The 19,575-nt window shown below is 43.4% G+C and overlaps 1 protein-coding gene across 6 annotated transcripts in view; it reads left to right on the forward strand.

Annotated features, from left to right (window-relative positions):
* Window positions 1-19,575, forward strand: part of ZNF827 (zinc finger protein 827) — a 162,312-nt gene that overhangs the window by 133,266 nt on the left and 9,471 nt on the right. For all 6 annotated transcript variants that reach the window (XM_073232608.1, XM_073232606.1, XM_073232610.1 and 3 more), the window contains exons 9-11: window positions 10,518-10,655; window positions 12,136-12,307; window positions 13,411-13,577. In XM_073232608.1, coding sequence (XP_073088709.1) covers window positions 10,518-10,655; window positions 12,136-12,307; window positions 13,411-13,577 — 477 coding nt within the window. The remainder of the gene's footprint in view (window positions 1-10,517; window positions 10,656-12,135; window positions 12,308-13,410; window positions 13,578-19,575) is intronic.

The raw sequence follows: 19,575 nt of genomic DNA on the forward strand, positions 1-19,575 counted from the left end.
GCAGTAAGAGGGAAGCTACGAAGTATATATCTTCCATGTTAGGTACCCTGGGTTCAGATCCTGGCTCATGTCTTACCAGCTGCGTGAGAACACACTACTTCCCTAATCATTCTGAGCTTTGATTTCTCTCATCCATAAAATGAGGATGATAATGAGGCCATTCTGAACATGTTGTGAAGACTAAATGAAATAATGTGAAGGGACAGCCTTAGCACAGTGCCTGGAACAAAATAAGTGCTAAGTAAATCTTAGCCATGAATATATGAATCATTGATAATGACATTATTATGGAGATAGCCTATTTTATTTATTTAAAAAATAAACTGTTTGCCAGTTGTGTTACTTACCATATTGATAACAAATTACTAATGCTGCCAATCATTTTGACATACTTTCATAGGAAAATGCTAACGATCCTTTCCCATCTCTCCTAGCTAACAAGATTATTCCCCAATGGTCCCTACCTGGGGAAAAATAATTAAATAAACCAACAAACAGAAAACTCCACCATATAAAAATATAAAACTTCACTTAATCAAAATTGCATTTCTGGGTCAAAGAGGAAAATATCTGTGACTGGTGTTGCCTTAAAATGTTAAATTTGCCACACTTAACATAAATTTTATAATGTACTAAAACCCAGGGTCAAGGGAAAGGCAAAATAGAACAGTTATATTTTCTTTTAAAACAGAATTCAATAGATCAGGAGTAGAGAGAGAGGAGACTGAAAATTCAAAACTGGATGTAGTCACACATAGTATTGCAGTGTCTGGGAGCTGATAAGGCTTTAAGGAAATTTAGAAATCTTAAAGGAACAGATGATAAGATCCAGGCTTGTCCATAAGAAGAGGGGACTAGAATAATTGATAATATAAGTGCATGCCAATCTTAGTGAAGGGAGCTGCAGAATCCCTAGGGGGTTACTTGAATAATATTTGGAAACGACTGACTTGAATTTAAAAAGAAACATACTAAATGTTTTTTAAATACTGTATAGGTGTAATGAAAAGCATGCCATACAATTTTAGGAGTAAACAGGCATGACATTTTTAGCATTTTAGAATGTCTGAATTTTTTAGTATTTTAGGAAGTCTGAAATTTCATGCTTTAGAATATTTCAGGAAGGTCCAATACTTAACAACGGTGGTCTGCTACTTTTATGCATTCCTTCATTTATTCAATAAATTGATACTGAGCACTATTTCACAATAAACAAGAGAATACAGAGGGAATGCCCCTGTCTGCCCCAACAATGCTAATTTCCCTCAGGATGTTCTTACATAGGCCCATACTTTATAATAATTTGTAGAAGAAAACTCTTGGATTTAAAGATCCACCGTCACTGCCGACAGCGGTGGGACAGCTCCACGCTGGGATCCCTGTTCTTTCCCCCCACTGGGAAGAGCTGAAAGAGGAGTCATCCTAGGGTCTTACTCTGGGACAAGTGAAGACTGGCCTGAAAGGAGTTATGTAATTAAACTTTACATAATTGGTGCTCAGAGCCTTATATGCCCCAACCCGGCAGCAGTAAGGATGTAGGAAGGAGCCGAGAGGAAATCAGGCGCGAGACGAGGCAGAGGCGTGGGTCCCCGCCGCCTCCCGGCCTGAGTCCTGGAGGAAGCCCTGGGTTGCCCCCAGTAAAGCCCCCCTTTAAATGTATGTAATTACAGATGCTTATTCCTTACAGTTTGTGAATACCGGGAAAATTTAATGTAGAATAAATCGAGATTGTAGTAGAGAGATTTGTCACTGGCAGAATAAACCAGAACCCAGAGATTTTCTTCTTTGATCTTGTAGTAAAATACAATGAGTGGTGAGGGGTATGGGTTTTGGAGGCGGGCAGACCTGGATTTGGGATCGCCTGTCCCTTACCAGCTGGGTGACCTTGAATTCATTGTTCAACCTCCCTGAGTCTGACAAGCCTTTTTTTTGTGAAGTGGTAACAATAGTACCTAATGCCTAGTGCTGTATAAGGTTAAATATGTGTAAACTGCATAGTACAGTGCCTAGGACAAGAGTAAATCTTCCATAAATGTAAGCTGCTGTTTTAATTATGCATTATCTCCTTAGAGTACTTTTAATGACCTTGATATTGTTTTGCATAATGGAGATAAACTGCCACAGTGGGGTGAAACTTTTGTATACTTTAAGCCTTTATAGTCAGAATTATGCTCAGCTTAACCACAGTGACTTAACCAAATGGGGATTTTTTTCACCTAATACAGGAATTCAGAAACAGGTGGTACGGGGCTGGCGCAGCTGCGTGAGGACCTGGCCCCCTCCTGATTTTCTGCTCGCCACCCTTATCAGGTGGCTTTTATCTGCATGGTTGAAGAGGGTTGTTCTACCTCTAGACGTCCCAGGAAGAAGAGCCTGGTGAAAAGCCTTACAAGACTGGGGGTTTTTTGTTTTTGCTTTTTTCAGGAAATGGGGGAGTGTCGGAGACTCTCTCCCCCCAGGAACTCCCACCACCAACTCCTTGGCCAGGTCTGTGTTTCATGGCTCGCCTCTAAGGGCAGTGGAAGCTGGGGAAGGGAAGTGCCTGTTTTTATCTGGGCACATCACCACCCTAAAAAAATAATTGCAGCTCCATTGGACATTGAGTAAGCAGTCGGCAGTGTCCGCCACCAAGCCAAAGGAAAGACACCACTCCCAGGCCCAGTGGTTTTCCAAGCACAATTTATGAATGTCCTCAACACTGGGACATCTGAGGGCATTCACGAAGATTTTAGGTCCTACCATCGTCGTTAAGAAGAGAGATGGTCACTGGTCTATGATAACTGGCAAGGTAAAAACCAAAGTCCTTTAGGTGTGGCTCCCGAATCAACAGTGGCAGTTTGTTTCATCATCATACAAAATCAGTTGGCCCCTTAGTTCAACAGTCATGATCTTGGTGATATGACTGTCTCATTTATTCTTTAAGCATGTATTCAGGATCCACTGATCATGGAAATACAAGTAGAGGAAAAATGTAGAAGCAGCATCCAAATCCCAGTGGACTTCTTTTTAAGGTTAAGTTATATAGAGGCGACAGACATCAGTCGGCCTAGCTTCTGGCATTGATGCCCTCTGTTTGGACCCTAGAAAAGTCCCCTGCAGCGCTCAGGTTCTGGGTGATCGGCTTCACTGGAATTAGGGTTGCTAAGTCTTAGCCATTTTCTATTACTGGAAGAATCAAGTTCTGTTTTTCTCCTATTGATTTAAAACGACCTGCATAAAAAAAAAAAGATGTAGAAAACATTTATCATTCTTTACCAGTTTAACGGTTTACAAGTCCATCAGTAAAGATTCATTGAGGCTAACTGTTGCCCAGCATTAAGCAAAAAAAATGTCATCTAACTTTTCTGGGGGGATTCCAGGATGTTTACTAAGAACCAATTCCATAAACCCTATTGGCTGTAGGCTTTGGAGTTGATTTCTTATGGCTGAAGGAGCCTCAGTGAAACTATGAAGCAATCGCTTAAGGTCTTTGGGCCTGTTTCCTTGCAGGAAAGAAGAGAACATTAAAGAAGATAATCCCTAAGATTCCTCGCTGAATTAAGTTGTGGGGCAGGATGGAGACCTAGTTACTATGGAGACCTTAGTTCTGTTACTCAACCATGGGTGAGCTGTGGGCTACACTGGGGTGAGAGTGGTCCTGGAATTTCACACCTTGGTTTTATCTCCATAGACAAGGAGTTGGAGTCGAATAAATCTGAGTTCTGTCAAGTGGTTTGCTAGAGCTCCCTCCCAAATTCTAGCCGATGGGTTTATTGGAATTTTTTGGAGAAATACTTGATGGGTTTTACCTTCCCAGGCTCTAAGCAAAGAAAAACTTTGCTAAGTTTGTTAAGCATTGGCAGTTGGAAATGGGCCCAAAGAAGACCAAGGCTGTGAGCTCTTTGATGCCTATGAATCTCCATTTGGTGTTTTTGATTGGGCACAGATTGACAAAACCTGTTGCTAAATTCTGCTGTCTTAGCTGTTCATGGAACTGACATCTTGATTGGCAGAAAACTTCATACTTTGGGAGAGTGTTTGAGATGGTCCCTAAAGGGGATATGGTTACACCAAGACCTGCAGATAGGTGGTCAGAAGGAACCTAATAGATTTGTTGGACCTGCCAAGTTACCTCAAGTTTGAAGTGACCGTTAAAAAGAGCACCAGAGTAAAGCTGCTAACTCCTAAAGAGTCCTTTGCCACAGCTGACTTCTTAATTCTTGAGCAGCCCTCAGAAGGTGGCAGCTTGTTTTAAGCAGAGGCCCGAAAGAGTCCATAAAAGTCAAAGGACAGAGCCAGTAAGGATGGGACCTAACCCCAAAATTACATGGCCTTTCTGGAAATGACCTGATAGGTTTTAATCTGTCCAGGACTACTGACTCTAAATGCAGAGGATTTCAGAATTTCACTTGAGATATACCTCAAAACTCCCCAGGCTTGATAATGAAAGAAAGAAATGATAAAAAATACCATCTGCCACAGTGGAAAACCCAGGGCAGCGCCCGGACCTCTTCCTCACTGAGCAGCCAGTGCAGATTTAGTCACTCTGGACAGTTAGTTATGTGTTGAGGTCACATTTTGGCCAATCTTTTGCTTACGGCTTTAACCAAATAAAGCCTTCTCTCTCCGCATTTCTCTTGCCAAAGTCAGGTTGAGGGATGGTTCTTCGAGAGGGCTGTTTTGGCAGGAGGTACAGGGATCTCCTCACACAGCAAAACATAACCAACAAAGCTAAATGATTACCTGTCAGAGGCTAAATGATATTAAAATTGAAAAGAAGCAAACTGAAAAATCCTCCTTTTATTTTTTTCCCTTCTTCTTGTTCTTTTTTTTTTTTTCACCAAAAATGCTCCCCAAATGTCAGGGAAAGTCCAATGGAGTAATAACTAGCTTACCTGAGAAGGAGATTGGCTTTGAGGATTTCCCCATTTGATCTTTCTCTTGTTCCTTCTTTATTCTGACTCTCGACATATTATAACTTCTAACTTCTCTGTGGCTGGAAATTTTCTAGGCCAACACCTTCAAGAACGGAGACAGAAAGAAATCCTAGTGTCTGTGAATTGTTGCAAATCTGCACATGTCATCTTATAACCAAGAATATTAAACTTAGAGCCCAGAAGGAGAAGTAAAGTGCCTTCCTTGTTTGTTGTAGACTTTGGTATTGGTTCCGTAGGGCCTGGAGAAGCTTCGGAGAGGCCATGGGTCTAGGCTTTGCTCCCCCAGAGGTACTAGCTGGGTTACCTGGGGCAATTACTTCATTTCTCTGGACCTCGGTTCCCTTACATGTGAGAAAAGAACATTGAACAAGAGGATCATTAAGGTTCTCACTGAACAAAGATTTGGAGCAGGATGGAGACTTAAATACTATGAAAATCTTGATTCTGTTACTTAACACTGTTCAGTTTTGGGGTGTCTCGGGTGGGAGAGATCTTGGAATTCTATACTTCAGTTTCTTCCTCATGGAAATGAAGGTGTTGGATTCAAAGAAATATGAGTCCTCTACTCGATCTAGTGTTCTGTCAAGTCTGCCAAGCTTCCTCCCAAATTCTAGCAGATGGGTTTATTTCCTGGAAATCTTTAAAGAAGCACTTGGTGGGGTTTGTCTTCCCTGGCCCTGTGTATGAAATGAGCCTTGTCTGCTTGGCGCACAAAGTCCTAGGAGGCAGAGTTAGGCAGGCTGTCTCTGGGCCGTTAGGCCTCATCACTACAAACGAGGGGCCTCGGTTCACCGTACATAGGAAATGCTAAGAGCTTTGTATTGGGCCTGCTAAGGGGGATTCTCTTTATACTCTAGTCCTGTCTTCCCAACTTTTATTATTGGGATAGAAGTGCTATTTGTTTGATTTAATTTACTTCACTGGAAACAAAAACCTGTTTAAGGAAGAGGGAAAGCCCCAAATGACATTCAAAGCAAGGACCGTAGGTGGGAAAGTAGAAAAGAATCTGATCAGGTAATACTGAGTAGCCAGAGATTTGTGCAAGTGATTTATGGAATCCCAGGAACCAGAATACGAGAGCATGAGGAGAAATAAAATACGCTGTAGGAGACAAAATTCTCTGAGGCTCTATAAAAAGATATCATTAGACAAGTATTCTTTTATAAAACAAATGGAGAAAATCCAAAAATTAAAAATCCAGCTCCTTAAAATAATGAAACAAAGGGATATGGAAATAAAGATGAAGAAAAGCAAAAGTTTTAAAAATAATACCTATATTCCAAGCTGATTCGTGACTTTTTCATGGACTGATTTAAAATCAGTTACTGCTATGTGGAATTTTCTGTTACCTACTATGCTTCAATTTAAAGTTTTTAAAAAGCAAATACCTTAATATTTAAAAAAAAATTTTAAGTAGAACAAAAGAAGATAATTAACATGGAACTATGCTCAGCTGGCTCTGTACTTACTGCTTTTAATACTGAATATGGAAACTTCCTCACATGATGCTAGAGTTTTAAGATGAAGCTTGTCAAAGACCAGAATCTAACATCCAGGGTCCTAAGACCAAGTTTCCACTATAAAATAAGAACAGTATTTATTCTTTGTCTCATTTGGAACTTTTCATTTAGCCATTCATTTATTCAACAAATATGTGCTACATACTTCCTATATATCAGGCACTGTGCTAATGCTGAGGATGTACAAATGATAATGCAGAACCCCTTCTCTCAGTGACTCCCATTCTGAGAGAGAAGGGAGGCCAGAGAATGAATGCATCTATTGAGCACTGCTGCCTGTTGGATTAGCTGGGTGCTTCCTATTAAAAAAAGAAAAATGTATGTCGTATATACATACATGATCATATATCATATGTGATCATTTTATTATATGTGATAAGAATGTGTATATATATATATATATATAAGATAATGTAAACAATATAAGAGGCAAAGTGGTACAATAGAAGTACTCAAAGAAGTGCTTTGGGACAGAGAACGGGAAATGGCTAATTCTGCCTGGGGGACTGGGGAAGGCTTCACCAAAGAGATGAAATCTGGGATAGGGCTTGAAGATGGGCTGGATTTGCTGTATGAAAGAAATGCTGTGGCGGGGAGCAGCTTCTGGTGGGGGGATAGTTGATTGAAAAGCATTGATGGCTCAAAAGGAACTAGCTTGTTCCCAAGAGGGTGAGTGGCTCACCCTGCTGAGTATCTGGGTGGTAGGAGGTAAAGTGGGGACCTCAAGGTGGGGGTGGGGGTTGGAGCTAGACTCTGAAGGACTCAAACGGCAGGTGTCAGAGCTTATTAAAAATCCAAGAATAGGAAGAGTTTACATAAAAAATAGGTCAGTTGTAGCTTCCGCATTGTTGTCCACACTCATACAAAAATCGAAACACGGTATCTTCTGGTTAAACCTGCAGCACGTGACCGCAGTGGTAGCCCAGCCAGTTCATTCAGTTCCCAGGACAGAGCTGCAGCACGGTGCCGGGTCTGTGAACGCAGCTTTAAAATGCACACCCCGGGGACACTCGCTGCTGCCCCTGCACAGGTTTCCTTGGTTACAGTCCATATTGCTAGTGCATAGAGACTAGTACGGGCCCATGTATCTGTCTTTATAAATACTTCTTTATCAATAGGTTCCCAGTTTAACTGTTTTTAAGTATTTGCGATGATTTTCAATCATCAGGAACCGCAAAGTTGTGCTGCCCTGCCCCGGTGTGCGTCCTGGGGCAGCTGTGGCTGTGGGTGGCAGCTCTCGGCGGTCTTGTGGGCCACACCTGCTTCAAAAATGCAAAGCACAGATGTTTCAGAGCTCGACCTTGCTGGGTGTCCATCCCATTCAGCTCTCTCTCTAGAACTAGCCGGACAGCCTTTGGTGACTGATTGGAGGCTTTGAAAGAGAGAGGGAGGAATCAAAACAGATTCTGAGGCTTCTCACATGGCATTGGGTGGCATCGTCCACAGGAAATGTGCAAGCATGTGGCATCTGTCGAGCGCCATGTCAGCCCCGTGAGAGGCTGACGAGCAGGCCTTTGACTTTGGTACTCGTCTGTCAGAACAGTAATCCTCCCCCCACTGCCACCCTGCTCCGCTCAGCCAGTGTGACTGGGAGGCCCTGTGCCCGGTGGGAGAAGGCTACCAACGGCGGGCTTGTAGTCGCCTTGCTCCTGTGTGTGAAGTGCAAGTGGACAGCCTTGGGGAATGCAGACTGCAAGCAGAGAGAGCAGCCGTTCCTGGACAAGGCGTGGGGCCCTGGCGAGGGAGGTGGTGGCCGGAACTGGGTGCCCTCCAGTCGGCTCTGGCCTGCTTGGCCATGGCAGGAGGGTGTCCTTTCTGCTTAGCTGAAGCACAGTCTTCATAATTTTTTTTTGGTATCATTAATCTACAATTACATGAAGAACATTATGTTTGCTAGGCTCCCCCTTCACCAAGTCCCCCCAGTCTTCGTAATTTTAAGTTTTCTGAGATCAGTGGAGGGAATCAGCCTTTTTATAATGCTTCACCTTCTCGAGTGTGTGACTAATACTTGAAAGAATTAGTAACAGACTCCCTTATTTTGAATTGCATCTATTTGTTGAGTATGCGACCCAATTAATTCACTCTTGTGACTGTTGGAAGACTCTCTGCCCTCCTGACCTCTCCTTGTAATTATTACTGTCTTCCTCCTTTGAAACACTGTTTTGACTACACACGTAAAAGGCGCTCCTAAAATACCCGCGCATTGCTGTGGGCCGGAAATTCCCACTGACTAGACCCAAAGACAGTCCTCGGAGAGAGTGGTTCTCTTCCTCGGCACTTCAATGGCCTGTACCTTCCTTTTGACCTTCCCTTCCCGCGCCATTCTGCCCCTTCCCCTTCAAAGCTTTTTAGTCACACGTTCCTACGCTAATAAGAATAGCTCTTCTCCCAGAGGCGGGAAGAGCTATGTTTTCAAACACAGATAAATCAGTACATGCACCGGGATTGCTGGCCGGTGCCTCGTGCACTCAGGATCGCAGCGGCGCCGCCGGCCCCGCCCCCTTCCGCACACGTGTTCCTATTCTCTCTGCTCTTCCTTTGATGACGCCGCCTGGCAACTCTCTCTGCGTTCAAATGGAAATCGATCCATTTGACTTGGGAAGTAGTTCTAACCAAATCGTGTGAAGTAAAGCGCTTTGCTCTGATGTTGCCCCATCCAGTGGCCTGAGCGTTTTCACTTCCGTGGGTCTTAGGAAAAGTTCTTCCCACCACGACTTACACAGCGTGGTATCCGATTCTGGGAGGCAGTACCCACTGTGCTTGAGAAGATGCACAATAATTCCCTGAGATGTACAGAACAAGGTAAATTATGTGCCTTGTTCTTTAGAGTGAGACCCCCCGGGCTGTTAGTGACCCAGACAACGGGTCCTGCAGGACACGTCCCCTTCACTCCTCTCGGTGTCTCGCGATCACTGCTCTCCTTATATTACTGTGGAGCGACTGTTTGTATGATGCATTACAGTTCAATGTGAGGGAATATAGATGAGAAAATAAAGGTGATTCTATGCATGATGATGAGAAAATAAAAGTTTTTAAGATGACAAGAGAGTGTATTAAGGCCCACTCGTTACATTCATGGCTGGGAATCATTTCCCCAAATAAGGTGAGACCTGTGGGGAAATTCTAGCCGTGTGCTCTCGCATTAGGGAGTTTTAAGTGGAGCGGTACCTGAGTGTGCTCGGGCTGTTATAACAAAGTACAACAGACAGGCTAGCTTATAATAGCAGATTTATTTCCCACAGTTCTGGAGACTGGAAGAGGTCAGGGTGTCAGCAGGGGCAGGTTAGAACCTTCTTCCAAGTCACAGAATACCTACTTTTCTCTGTGTCCGATATGGCGAAAGGGGCAAGGGAGTTCTCTGGGGCCTCTCTAATAAGGGCACTAATCCCATTCTTCAGGGTACACTGTCATAACCTAATCACCTCCGGAGGCCTCCCCTCCTAACACCAGGATGTTGGTCGTTAAAATTGTGACATGAATTTGGATTGGGTGGGAGCACAGACATTTAGACCACAGCAAGCAGTATGCAGCTGCCATCACTGAGTCTGTGATGGTAGAAGATCTTCATTGAGGATTTTGCACAACCCAGCACAGAGGGCAAAGGTTTTCTTCATAAAGGACAGTGAAAGTGTATTTCCTTTCAAGAGATTCAACATCTGGTTTCACACCAGAATCTGAGATTCTTCATTCACTGTCTTGTGACAAGAGTCTACATCTCTGGAATTTTAACATGCAACTCAGCCATTCATGCATTCATTCAACAAGTTATTTATTGAGTACCGACTATATACCAGGCAGTGCTAAACCATGCTGTCGGCCTGCTGAGGCTCAGGTCGGCTGACCTTTAGTGATGAAAGAGAGAACACGGGAGACCTTGACTAGCATGGAATCCACTGGCCGTCACAACCTTCAAGAACAGCCTCCTAAGGGACAGGAAGTGAGCTTAAGGCCGGGACGTACCTGCCGCTACCAGCCATGTTCTTCAGAAGGAAGTCTGCTTACATCCTGAATACTGACTTAACGTGCAGTTTGTTTGTGATGTCTTGCTTATCCCTCCTGATGTTCTGCTTTCTTGGCCCAGAAACAGAAAAGATAGTGCTAGAGGCAGGAAATGGATTGCCATCCTGGAAATTCAACGACCAGCTTTTTCCCTGTGACGTGTGTGGGAAGGTATTCGGCCGACAGCAGACGTTGTCGCGACATCTCTCGCTGCACACAGGTGAGTCAGGGCCTCACCGCTCTGCCTTCTGCACCCTGGATCACCAGCTTCTGTTACTAAGAGAGAGTTTCTCCAAGAGAATTATAACGGGAGTAGTGGAAATGTTCTTATCTTGACCTTCTGAAGTCATTTTACCTAGATGTTCAAATATGTCCCTGGAAGGGCTTTTTATATTGAAGGGTTCATTGAGTTCAAGTAAGATTGATGAGAAAAGATACACATTTAGGCATATGCAGGTACAATTCCTGAACTCTGTGCCAGGTATTGCTCTCAGCTTGAGGGTGCAGGGGTGGGTCTGCACCCCATCTCACTGGTTTCATTTCACGGTGGTTAATGGGAATTACAGGGGCACAAGAAACCTTGGTAGAGAAACAGCTGCTATCTTTATTTACTTTATTTACTATAATAAAGTACAGAATATGGTTGATTCTGTGTGTTGGGAAAGGGGAAGCAACCAAGTTAAGAGGGATAAAGGAGGAATAAACAGTAACTAAATCAGTGCAGCAAATGAAGTTCCTTCTCCCCCAGAAGAAAGAAAGGTATTTCATCTGCACAGTGGGGTTCTCCCCAGCCCTGCTGAGCTGCAGGTCACCCAGCACTTCAGATGTTGGGGACCAGCTGTACTGAAATGCTGTTTTACATTTTGGTATAGGAAAACTTTCTAACTTGTTCTTCCCTCTGAAGTAGATAAGATGTAAGATGGGTATTTTTTAAAGGCAAGTCCCCTAATACATAGTGAGAATTAAGAAAAGAAAATGAAGTTGCTCTTTCCTTCTGCTACTCTTGGACCCTTATCCATACACTGGAGGCAACGCCTGCTCCTTTTGTTTAATTTGCTTGATTAATCAAATGAATTCAGAGTGCCACTCTGGAACAGTCATGAAACACTGTCAGTTTTATGAAAGGGTTTTCATTAAGAAATTAATTGAAATTTTTAATTTTATTTATGTTAAATGAAAAAGTCCAATTAAAATGATTCCACGTGAGTCATATTTTCCCCCTTATTTCATTAGGGTTTTATTTCCTGGCTGCCCCAGGCCTGGAGCTTCGGGAAAATGGTGGGGCTGCTCCTACACCAGTCCTGTGAATGCTGTGTTGACTGCCCTCCCCCAGCGAAGCTCCCGCCCTGGACTGACACACGGAGCCCCCCGCCCCTTACCCAGCCATCCCCCTGCAGCTGCACAGTATTCTTTTAACCCCTCTGAGACTCATCTTATCAGGAAGAGGGGCCTGTGGGTGTCCAGGAAAAAGCAGATGATCCAGTTACGCTGGGACTTTATCTTTGAAAGTATTAATACAGGAGTGACCTGCTGGGTAAAGGCTTTTTTAGAGATTTACAATCCCAAGGTGTTCCCTTTGTCCCCATGTGAGATGAAGTTTGAACCCTCCTCTCCTTGATACCTTTACATGGTCTCTTGCAAAGTGCTGGGATTTTATTTTTGAGAGCTGTTTGGGTTTTTCCCTGTTCCTTCTCCCCCAGAGGAAAGAAAATACAAATGCCACTTGTGCCCCTATGCTGCTAAGTGCCGCGCAAACCTCAACCAGCACCTGACTGTCCATTCAGTGAAGCTGGTGAGTACGGACACTGAAGACATTGTCAGCGCCGTCACCTCTGAAGGCAGTGACGGGAAGAAGCACCCTTATTACTACAGGTGAGCTGCAAATGGACCCCGCTAGTCCAGCTTCCCCAAACTTCCTTGAACACTCCTCCGTCTGCTGGGGCGTATATGCCAAGGCGCCTGCTCTCCGCTGCAGCGCTCACGTGCATTTCTGTACTTGCTTTGCTTGGATTGAACCCCGTATGCACGTGCACTGCCTCCTCTCAGCTCCGGTGGTGTTACTGGAATTGACCGAAGAGAGTGGCCTGGGAGACGGCTCCCTGGGGTGGAGCTCCACGGAGTGGCAGGGCTCTGGGGACTTAGTTTTTGGGCCTGGGCAGCTAAGACACTCCCACCTCGGTGCCTGAGCACCTCACTGCTTCCTGAGAATTATACTAAGGGAAAAAAAGACTTGGAAAAATAAATCTGAGAACCCTGTGTAGAGAGTCCTGAGGCACTGCATATTTCCCAGGTCCTGTTGTCCTCAAGTACCTGGAGTTCCACGTTTCTGTTCCATATTCAACCATGAATCAGTGTTGGCTGGGTTGTTATAAAATCCCAAATTTCAGGCTCTGAGGAATCTTGCCAAGAAATAGGCTGGAGAGATTGGTGGAAACTTGCTTTTGCATGAAATGTCTCCTTGGATGGGTGGCTTCTAACAGGAATTGTCACAGACAGGGCTTGCTCGGTTTGGAGTGCCACCCAATGACATGCATGTGCTTTCTTTCCTGCACGGCAAGTTCCCAGAGCCAGAGGGGGACTCACTGGGATGCAGGGGTGCTCTGAGTTTATCAGTGTGCAGTACTGCACATATCTTGGCAAGGCTGCACGCCATCTCTTTGCGCAAAGGAATCGGTTAGGTGATGTGCAGCATCTGGAATCTGTAATTTTAAATTAACTTTATGATTACTTCGCATCATTATAGCATGTATGGGATTGTTACATTATACTAGCACTTAATCCACCTGGCATGGTGACCACTTCTGAGGCATTCCAGAAAGCAGAAGAATTTTCTGATGCAGAACCTTTTGGTAGAAGGAAGAAGTGTGTGAAAGTCCAGTTATCCTGAGCACGTTTGGAGTCTTTATATAGCTGGATAGCCTGCATGTAGACGTAACCACTCCTCTCTCCCTCTTTCCTTTCATCCTCTCATATAGCTGTCACGTGTGTGGATTTGAGACCGAGCTCAATGTCCAGTTTGTCAGCCACATGTCACTCCACGTGGACAAGGAGCAGTGGATGTTTTCAATCTGCTGCACCACCTGCGACTTCGTCACCATGGAGGAAGCAGAGATAAAGGCTCACATTGGTACCAAGCACACAGGTGACCATCCCTGTGGGTCCCTCTCACCTGTCTGTCCATCCCTGGCCACATAGAGCGCCTGCCCACCTGACAGGAGTGTCCTTGCCCTGCGACACTGACATTTCCTTCCTCGAAAGGACTTTTGCAGGATAGCATGTTGCCCTGTGGCCATGATGCCATCACCTCGCACAGCTTGCGCCATGCTGATGCAAAAGACTACCAGGTTCAGGTGCAGTTGAGAGGGGCTGAGCCACCTGCTTGGTCCTCACCCTGACCATCTTCATCACAGGTAGCCATCCACAAGCTCTTACCACACCCCCAGGCTTGCACCTGTGCGTGCTGGGTCCATGTAAGCCTCGTACCAGCTGCTTAAGGCTGAGCCTACTGTTAGTACACTACGTAGGTGCAGCAAGTGAGGCTTCACAGAGGTGAGGCTTTGTGTCCAAGCTCTTCAACTGGGCAGTGACTCCAGAAAGACCAGAACTAGTTTCATCCTAGAGCCTGTCTCTGTATCATGAATGTTTTGTCAGCCCCTCGCAACACTCGGCAGAGGTTTGAGCCTCTCTGTTTTGTTGTGCCAGGGCACCTAATTCTGCAGGCTCTGCTGTTCTCCCGTGAAACTGCAGGCCTGACATTCTCCCTAACGATGCATAGCCAGTCCGCTCAGGGGCAAAGCAGTCTCCTGAAGTAACCACCACACTCTTTCGGCCACGGCCAAGGCTTTACCAGTGCTCGCCTTGCATTCAAGGCTCTTGCCATTCTGGTGAACTTCTTGCATTTGATGAGGTTAACATTTTGACTTCTCCACACGATTGTCCTCTCCCAAGTGATGGTGACAAATGACACCAGCGTGGAGTCATTGAGAATGAGGAGGAGCTCCCCCTGCATTTTGCGGTGCTTACAAATTATGGGCTGATGTTGCTGACTGCCCGCTGGGTTTCGGGTCAGCCCTTCGCATCCTGGGCTGGAAGGATCTGGGGAGCGGAATTTCCCAGACACTTGTGCTGACTAGAGAAGGATCTCTCTGCGCTTTACCGGCCACCCTGGGCCACAGTGCCAACAGCAATAAAAGCTTGTTTTCATCAGTAAGTCAAGCGGCTCTGGGTGGGAGGTCTGCAGAGAGCCATCACCCGCAGTGAGGAGGGGCCATTCTTACGCTCGGTTGTGTGACCGGGGCCACATTAGCGCTGTGAGCAGCAGGTGAGCTGGGAAACCCACACGGAAGACAGATTAAATTCAGCACTTCTGGAGCGGCTAATGGAGGGAAAGGCCAGTTTCTCTTCCATTTCCACTGGCTTTTTCAGGTGCTTTTCTCCTCTTTTCTGCTACGTTCCCATTCTTCCAACTCTCTTCAACCCGAGTATGCCTAAACCCACCGAGAACCTTCCTGCTCCCCCCCCCCACCACAGTCCCACGACCACTGCCCCATGTTAGGGAGACCCTAGAAACTGTAATGGCTGGGGAAAAAATTGGACTTAGAATCATTTAATTGTCATCAACGGACACTTCACATTCACAAGCAGGCAGCACAGACACTCACCTCCTAATTGCCACAGAGAGCGCAGCGCCAGCCTCCTTCCCCCTGGGCAGTGGGGCTCCTTGTCCACCGGAGAAGAATGTTCTTCTTTGTTAGCACAGAGAGCCAAGAGGGACACGCATTAAAGAAGTCTCCTTTTTAATACAGTAGAAGCCTTTAACACTGCTATGAGGAAATGAAGTTAAAACCTATTTTATAGGTTTTCAGCCAGGGGCACTACTAAGTTGTTTTTGTTTTTTTTCTAAGGGCCAGATAGTAAATATTTTAGGCTTTCAGGCCACACAGTTTCTGTCACTACTATTCAACTCTGCCGTTGGAATCGGAAAGTAGCCTTAGACAATACAAAATGAATGGGTGTGGCAATGTTCCAGTAGAACTTTACTTATAAATAGCAAGAGGCTACATTTGGCCTTCGAAGGGCTGTGGCTTGCTGCTCTTGGTCTCATGGGGAGGGTCTCTTGCATTTTGTAGCTGTCTTGAAGTGTTTGAATTTGACCCAAAATACGTCACCCTGTAAACCAGTAAGCTGTGTAATTGCAAAGTTAGGATACGAAGCAGTATGTGCGCTCCACAGTACATCTAGTACTGCACATTCCTGAGACCAGGGAGCTTATCTAAGCCATTGCTGTATCTCCAGTGCCCGGACATTGTAGAGCGGGAGTAAGTGTTCATCCAGTGTGGGAATGTACATGTGCAACTACATCTATACACACTTTTGCATGCTCGGTAAGAAAATTACTCAGAAATGGCTCTTCTTGAACCCTAGAGTTACTGATTTATGTATATAAAGTATGTGGAGGAAGCTACTTGGGATGGAAGAAAGCACACTTTGGATCCTAGATTCTGGTTCTAGACCCCATGGTACTGTAAATTAGAGCCCTGCAAACATAGGAATTCATTTAACTTCTCTGGGTCCCATCCATTCCCTGAGTTTTTAAACATGCAGGAGATACCCAGCAGGCCTAAGATTCTCTAATTCTGTGAGCCATATTCTCTCTTTTTACTTACTGTCCTAGGAATGAGCACCTTTTATTCCAGTATGCTAGGGAACCTGCAAGCTTTCTCGTTACCCAAGCGAAGTTGTGATCTAAAGGATGAGCTTTAGTGGGTAGAATTTTTATTTAGCCCCCCTCAGGCTCCATGTGCCTTTTCATACTTCCTTACTGGCTACACTTACCCAAGCCTGCTTGCAAATAGGGTGCTGAGCCAGTTTTGAGGGACTGTCCTTTGTTTAGGTATTTTCTTCAGTGACTCTTCCTCATCCTCCTCCTCCCACTCCCTGGCTCCTTGTACCTGTACAGAACATCAGCAAAGGAAAAGCATTCCGTCTGGTGTTCATGCCTTCTTGAATGCAAATTTTGCTGCAATTTTTAAATGTTGCAATAATGGCATTGAGGAATTTGAATAGCTACTTGGAAAATAGAACCATCCATACTTCACCTCACAGTGACACCAAAGTAAGTGCCAGATGCCTTACACACTCCCTGTTAGCAAATCAGCCCTAGAAAAGCTTGAAGAAAATAGAACATTTATCCAATTTACAGAGTGGGAAAGATTTCTAGAAGCTTAAGTGATGCAAGAAATTGCAAAGGAATAGAATCAAAAGATTTGACACAAAAATTTCTTGTATTTGCAAAAGAGAAGGAAAACAAAAACAAAAAACCAACCTGAAAATTGTTTGTAAAAATGACAAAAGGCTAAAATATTTACAGGCTTCCCCTGCTGTCCACAAGTAGAGCGTTCCTATGAAAACTTTAATAGGCCAAAATGGCATAAAACAAAGAAGCAATTACAATTAATTTATATGGAAAACATTTTGAGCATTCCTATGTCCAAAAAATAACCTCTCAGGCGTTTCTGATACCTGAGGCCATACCTTGCTAACCGATGCACAGAATAAATAGAGATAAAGCACAGATGCTCACGACACAGTTGGAAGCTTTGCCATCAAGGTGCTGAGTGTAGCTCGCAGGGAAGAAGCGCTGCGGGTCCCTCTCACTACCCCAGCAAGCACTGTCTCTGTGAAGGCTCGCAGCAAAACAAACGGGGAATGCTCTTCACTTTCTGCCTTTTTTATAAAAGTGAAAATCCTCTTAAGGTTTCCTTCTGGTTAGTGAAAACAGGTGCCAGTGTAGATCTTTCGTAAAGCAAAGTGGCATAATGCCAACTTTCAAAAGTCAGGGGTACCCGCTGCATAGAAAATTCACCGAAACTGTTAAGAAACACTTGAGGTCTCTGAAGAATTTACAAAGGATATGAACAGTCGGTTCACAATAAAAGAAGTAAAAGCTGATCACTTAACATAAAGAAAACTGTTCAACCTCACTAGCAGTCAAATTAAAACTCCGAAGTGGCTTATGCTTCACCTGTTAAGTCAGGCGCCTGTTCATAGTGTTACCCACCGTTGTCAGATGTACTGATGCCCCTGTGGCCATGGCCCTACGAAGTGGTTGAACTTTTTAGACTGCATTAGGTAGTATAATCTAACAAGCTTGAAAATGTAATGCCCTGTGACCCAGTAATCCCACTTCTGGGAATTTATCTGTAGGGGAAAAAAGTCAACCAGTGAGATTTAATTTTAAGGAAATACTTAAGTAGAATAGGGTAAGTCTACTCCATGTAATACTACCATTTAAAACTTCATAATTATTTTCATAAATTTTTTGAGAGCCAGCTGCATGCCAAATATATAAAACAGCATGGGAAAATGCAAAGTGTTATTATTATTATATTTTATAAATATGTCATATTTTATAATATAATGATAATATGCTCTGTAATGCTTGCCATGAGCCAGGCATTGTTCTTAATGCTTAACATATAAAAATCCATTTCATCCTTACAACAAACACGTGTAGCTGCTGATACCATCATATTTTAGATGAGATAATGGAGGCACAAAGTTAAGTACCTTGTCCTAGGTCATATAGCTGCTAAGTGATTACAAGCGGAATTCAAACTGGTATTCTGGATATAACATCCTTATTCTTAACACCATGCAGTTAACGACAACAATTTTAAAATGGAGATGCTTACTTAAAAAAAAAAAAGTCCATCAAAAATGTAATGCTGTTTTGTGTTGAGGCAGCGAGATGGTTGTTAATTTTTTTATGGTCTCAATGTCTTAATTTGTGTTGTTTTCATTATGAAGTATTCAGGTTTCTAAAAACCTAAATTTAGGTTTTACACGTTCTCTTCAGCTGGCTGCCCTAATGTGTGAGGTTGTATTACCTATGCACAAGTGTCCTTCACCAGGAATCTTTGTGATGCTAAAGCACAGTCTCCCTATAATTTATACCTTGACCTAAAATGGTGGGGTTATTTTGAATTGGATTGGGGAGAACTGACATCTTAATAATTTTGAGTCTCCCGAACAGTGTCTCTCTTTCCAGTTATTTGGTGCTTATATTGTACATCTTTAATTTATTATATCTTGAAGTGATATTATACTATTTTATATGTAGTATAAGAGCCTTACAACAGCATACTTCTTTTCTCCTCTCCCAGAATTTAAGTTATTGTTGTCATACATTTGCTTATATATGTTTTATAAACTCTGTATAATACACATTGTTATTTTTTGAAGTTACTTTCATTATCCTGTAATAGGTTTGAAACAATAAGAAAAACTCATATACTTACCCCATGAAGTTGTTCTTTTCGGTCCTCTTCTTTCTTCATATTTACATTTGGTGACATTTTTTCTTTCTGCCTGAAGAATTTAACATTTCTTGTAACTTGGGTCTGCTGCTGATGAATTCTTTCAACTTTCTTTTTTTGTGTTGGTTTTTGAAATATAGTTTCACTAGGTATAAAATTTCAAGTTGATAATTGTTTCTTTCACTACTTCAGTGATGTCACTCCACTACTTCTCACTCACATTGTTTCCAGTGAGAAATCATCTGTCATCCCTGTTTTTGTTCCCCTGCACATAATGTATCCTTTTTTTCTCTGGCTGCTTTTAGGAATTTTTTTCCTTATCATTGGTTTTAAGCAAGTTGATTTTGATGTCCTTTGGTATAGATTTCTTCATCTTTCTTATATTTAGGGTTCATTGTTGAATCTTTGGTTTATGGTTTTCCTCGAATTTGGAAAACTTATGGCCTTTCCAAGTATTTTTCTGCTCTTCTTACCTTATCAGGGACTCCATTTAAATTTATATTAAGCTACATGAAGGCATCCCACAGTCCACTGATGCTCTTTTTGTGATTCTTTTTTCTCTGTTTCATGTCAGATTTCTTTGCTATTTCTTCTAGTTCACTAACCTTTCCTTCTGCCATATCCAACTTGCCAATAATACCACTGACTGAACTTTGCATCTCAGACATTATAATTTTCACTCTAGAAATTTGATTTGTGTCTTTTTATATCTTTCATAGCTTTACTTTTTGAATGTATGGAATACAGTATAATAACTGGTTTTATGTCCTTATCTGCAAATTCTAACAACTGGGTCAGTTCTGGATCAGTTTTGATTGGCTG

This window comes from Manis javanica, chromosome 3 (genome assembly GCF_040802235.1).
Source record: "Manis javanica isolate MJ-LG chromosome 3, MJ_LKY, whole genome shotgun sequence".
Classification (NCBI taxonomy): Eukaryota; Metazoa; Chordata; class Mammalia; order Pholidota; family Manidae; genus Manis; species Manis javanica.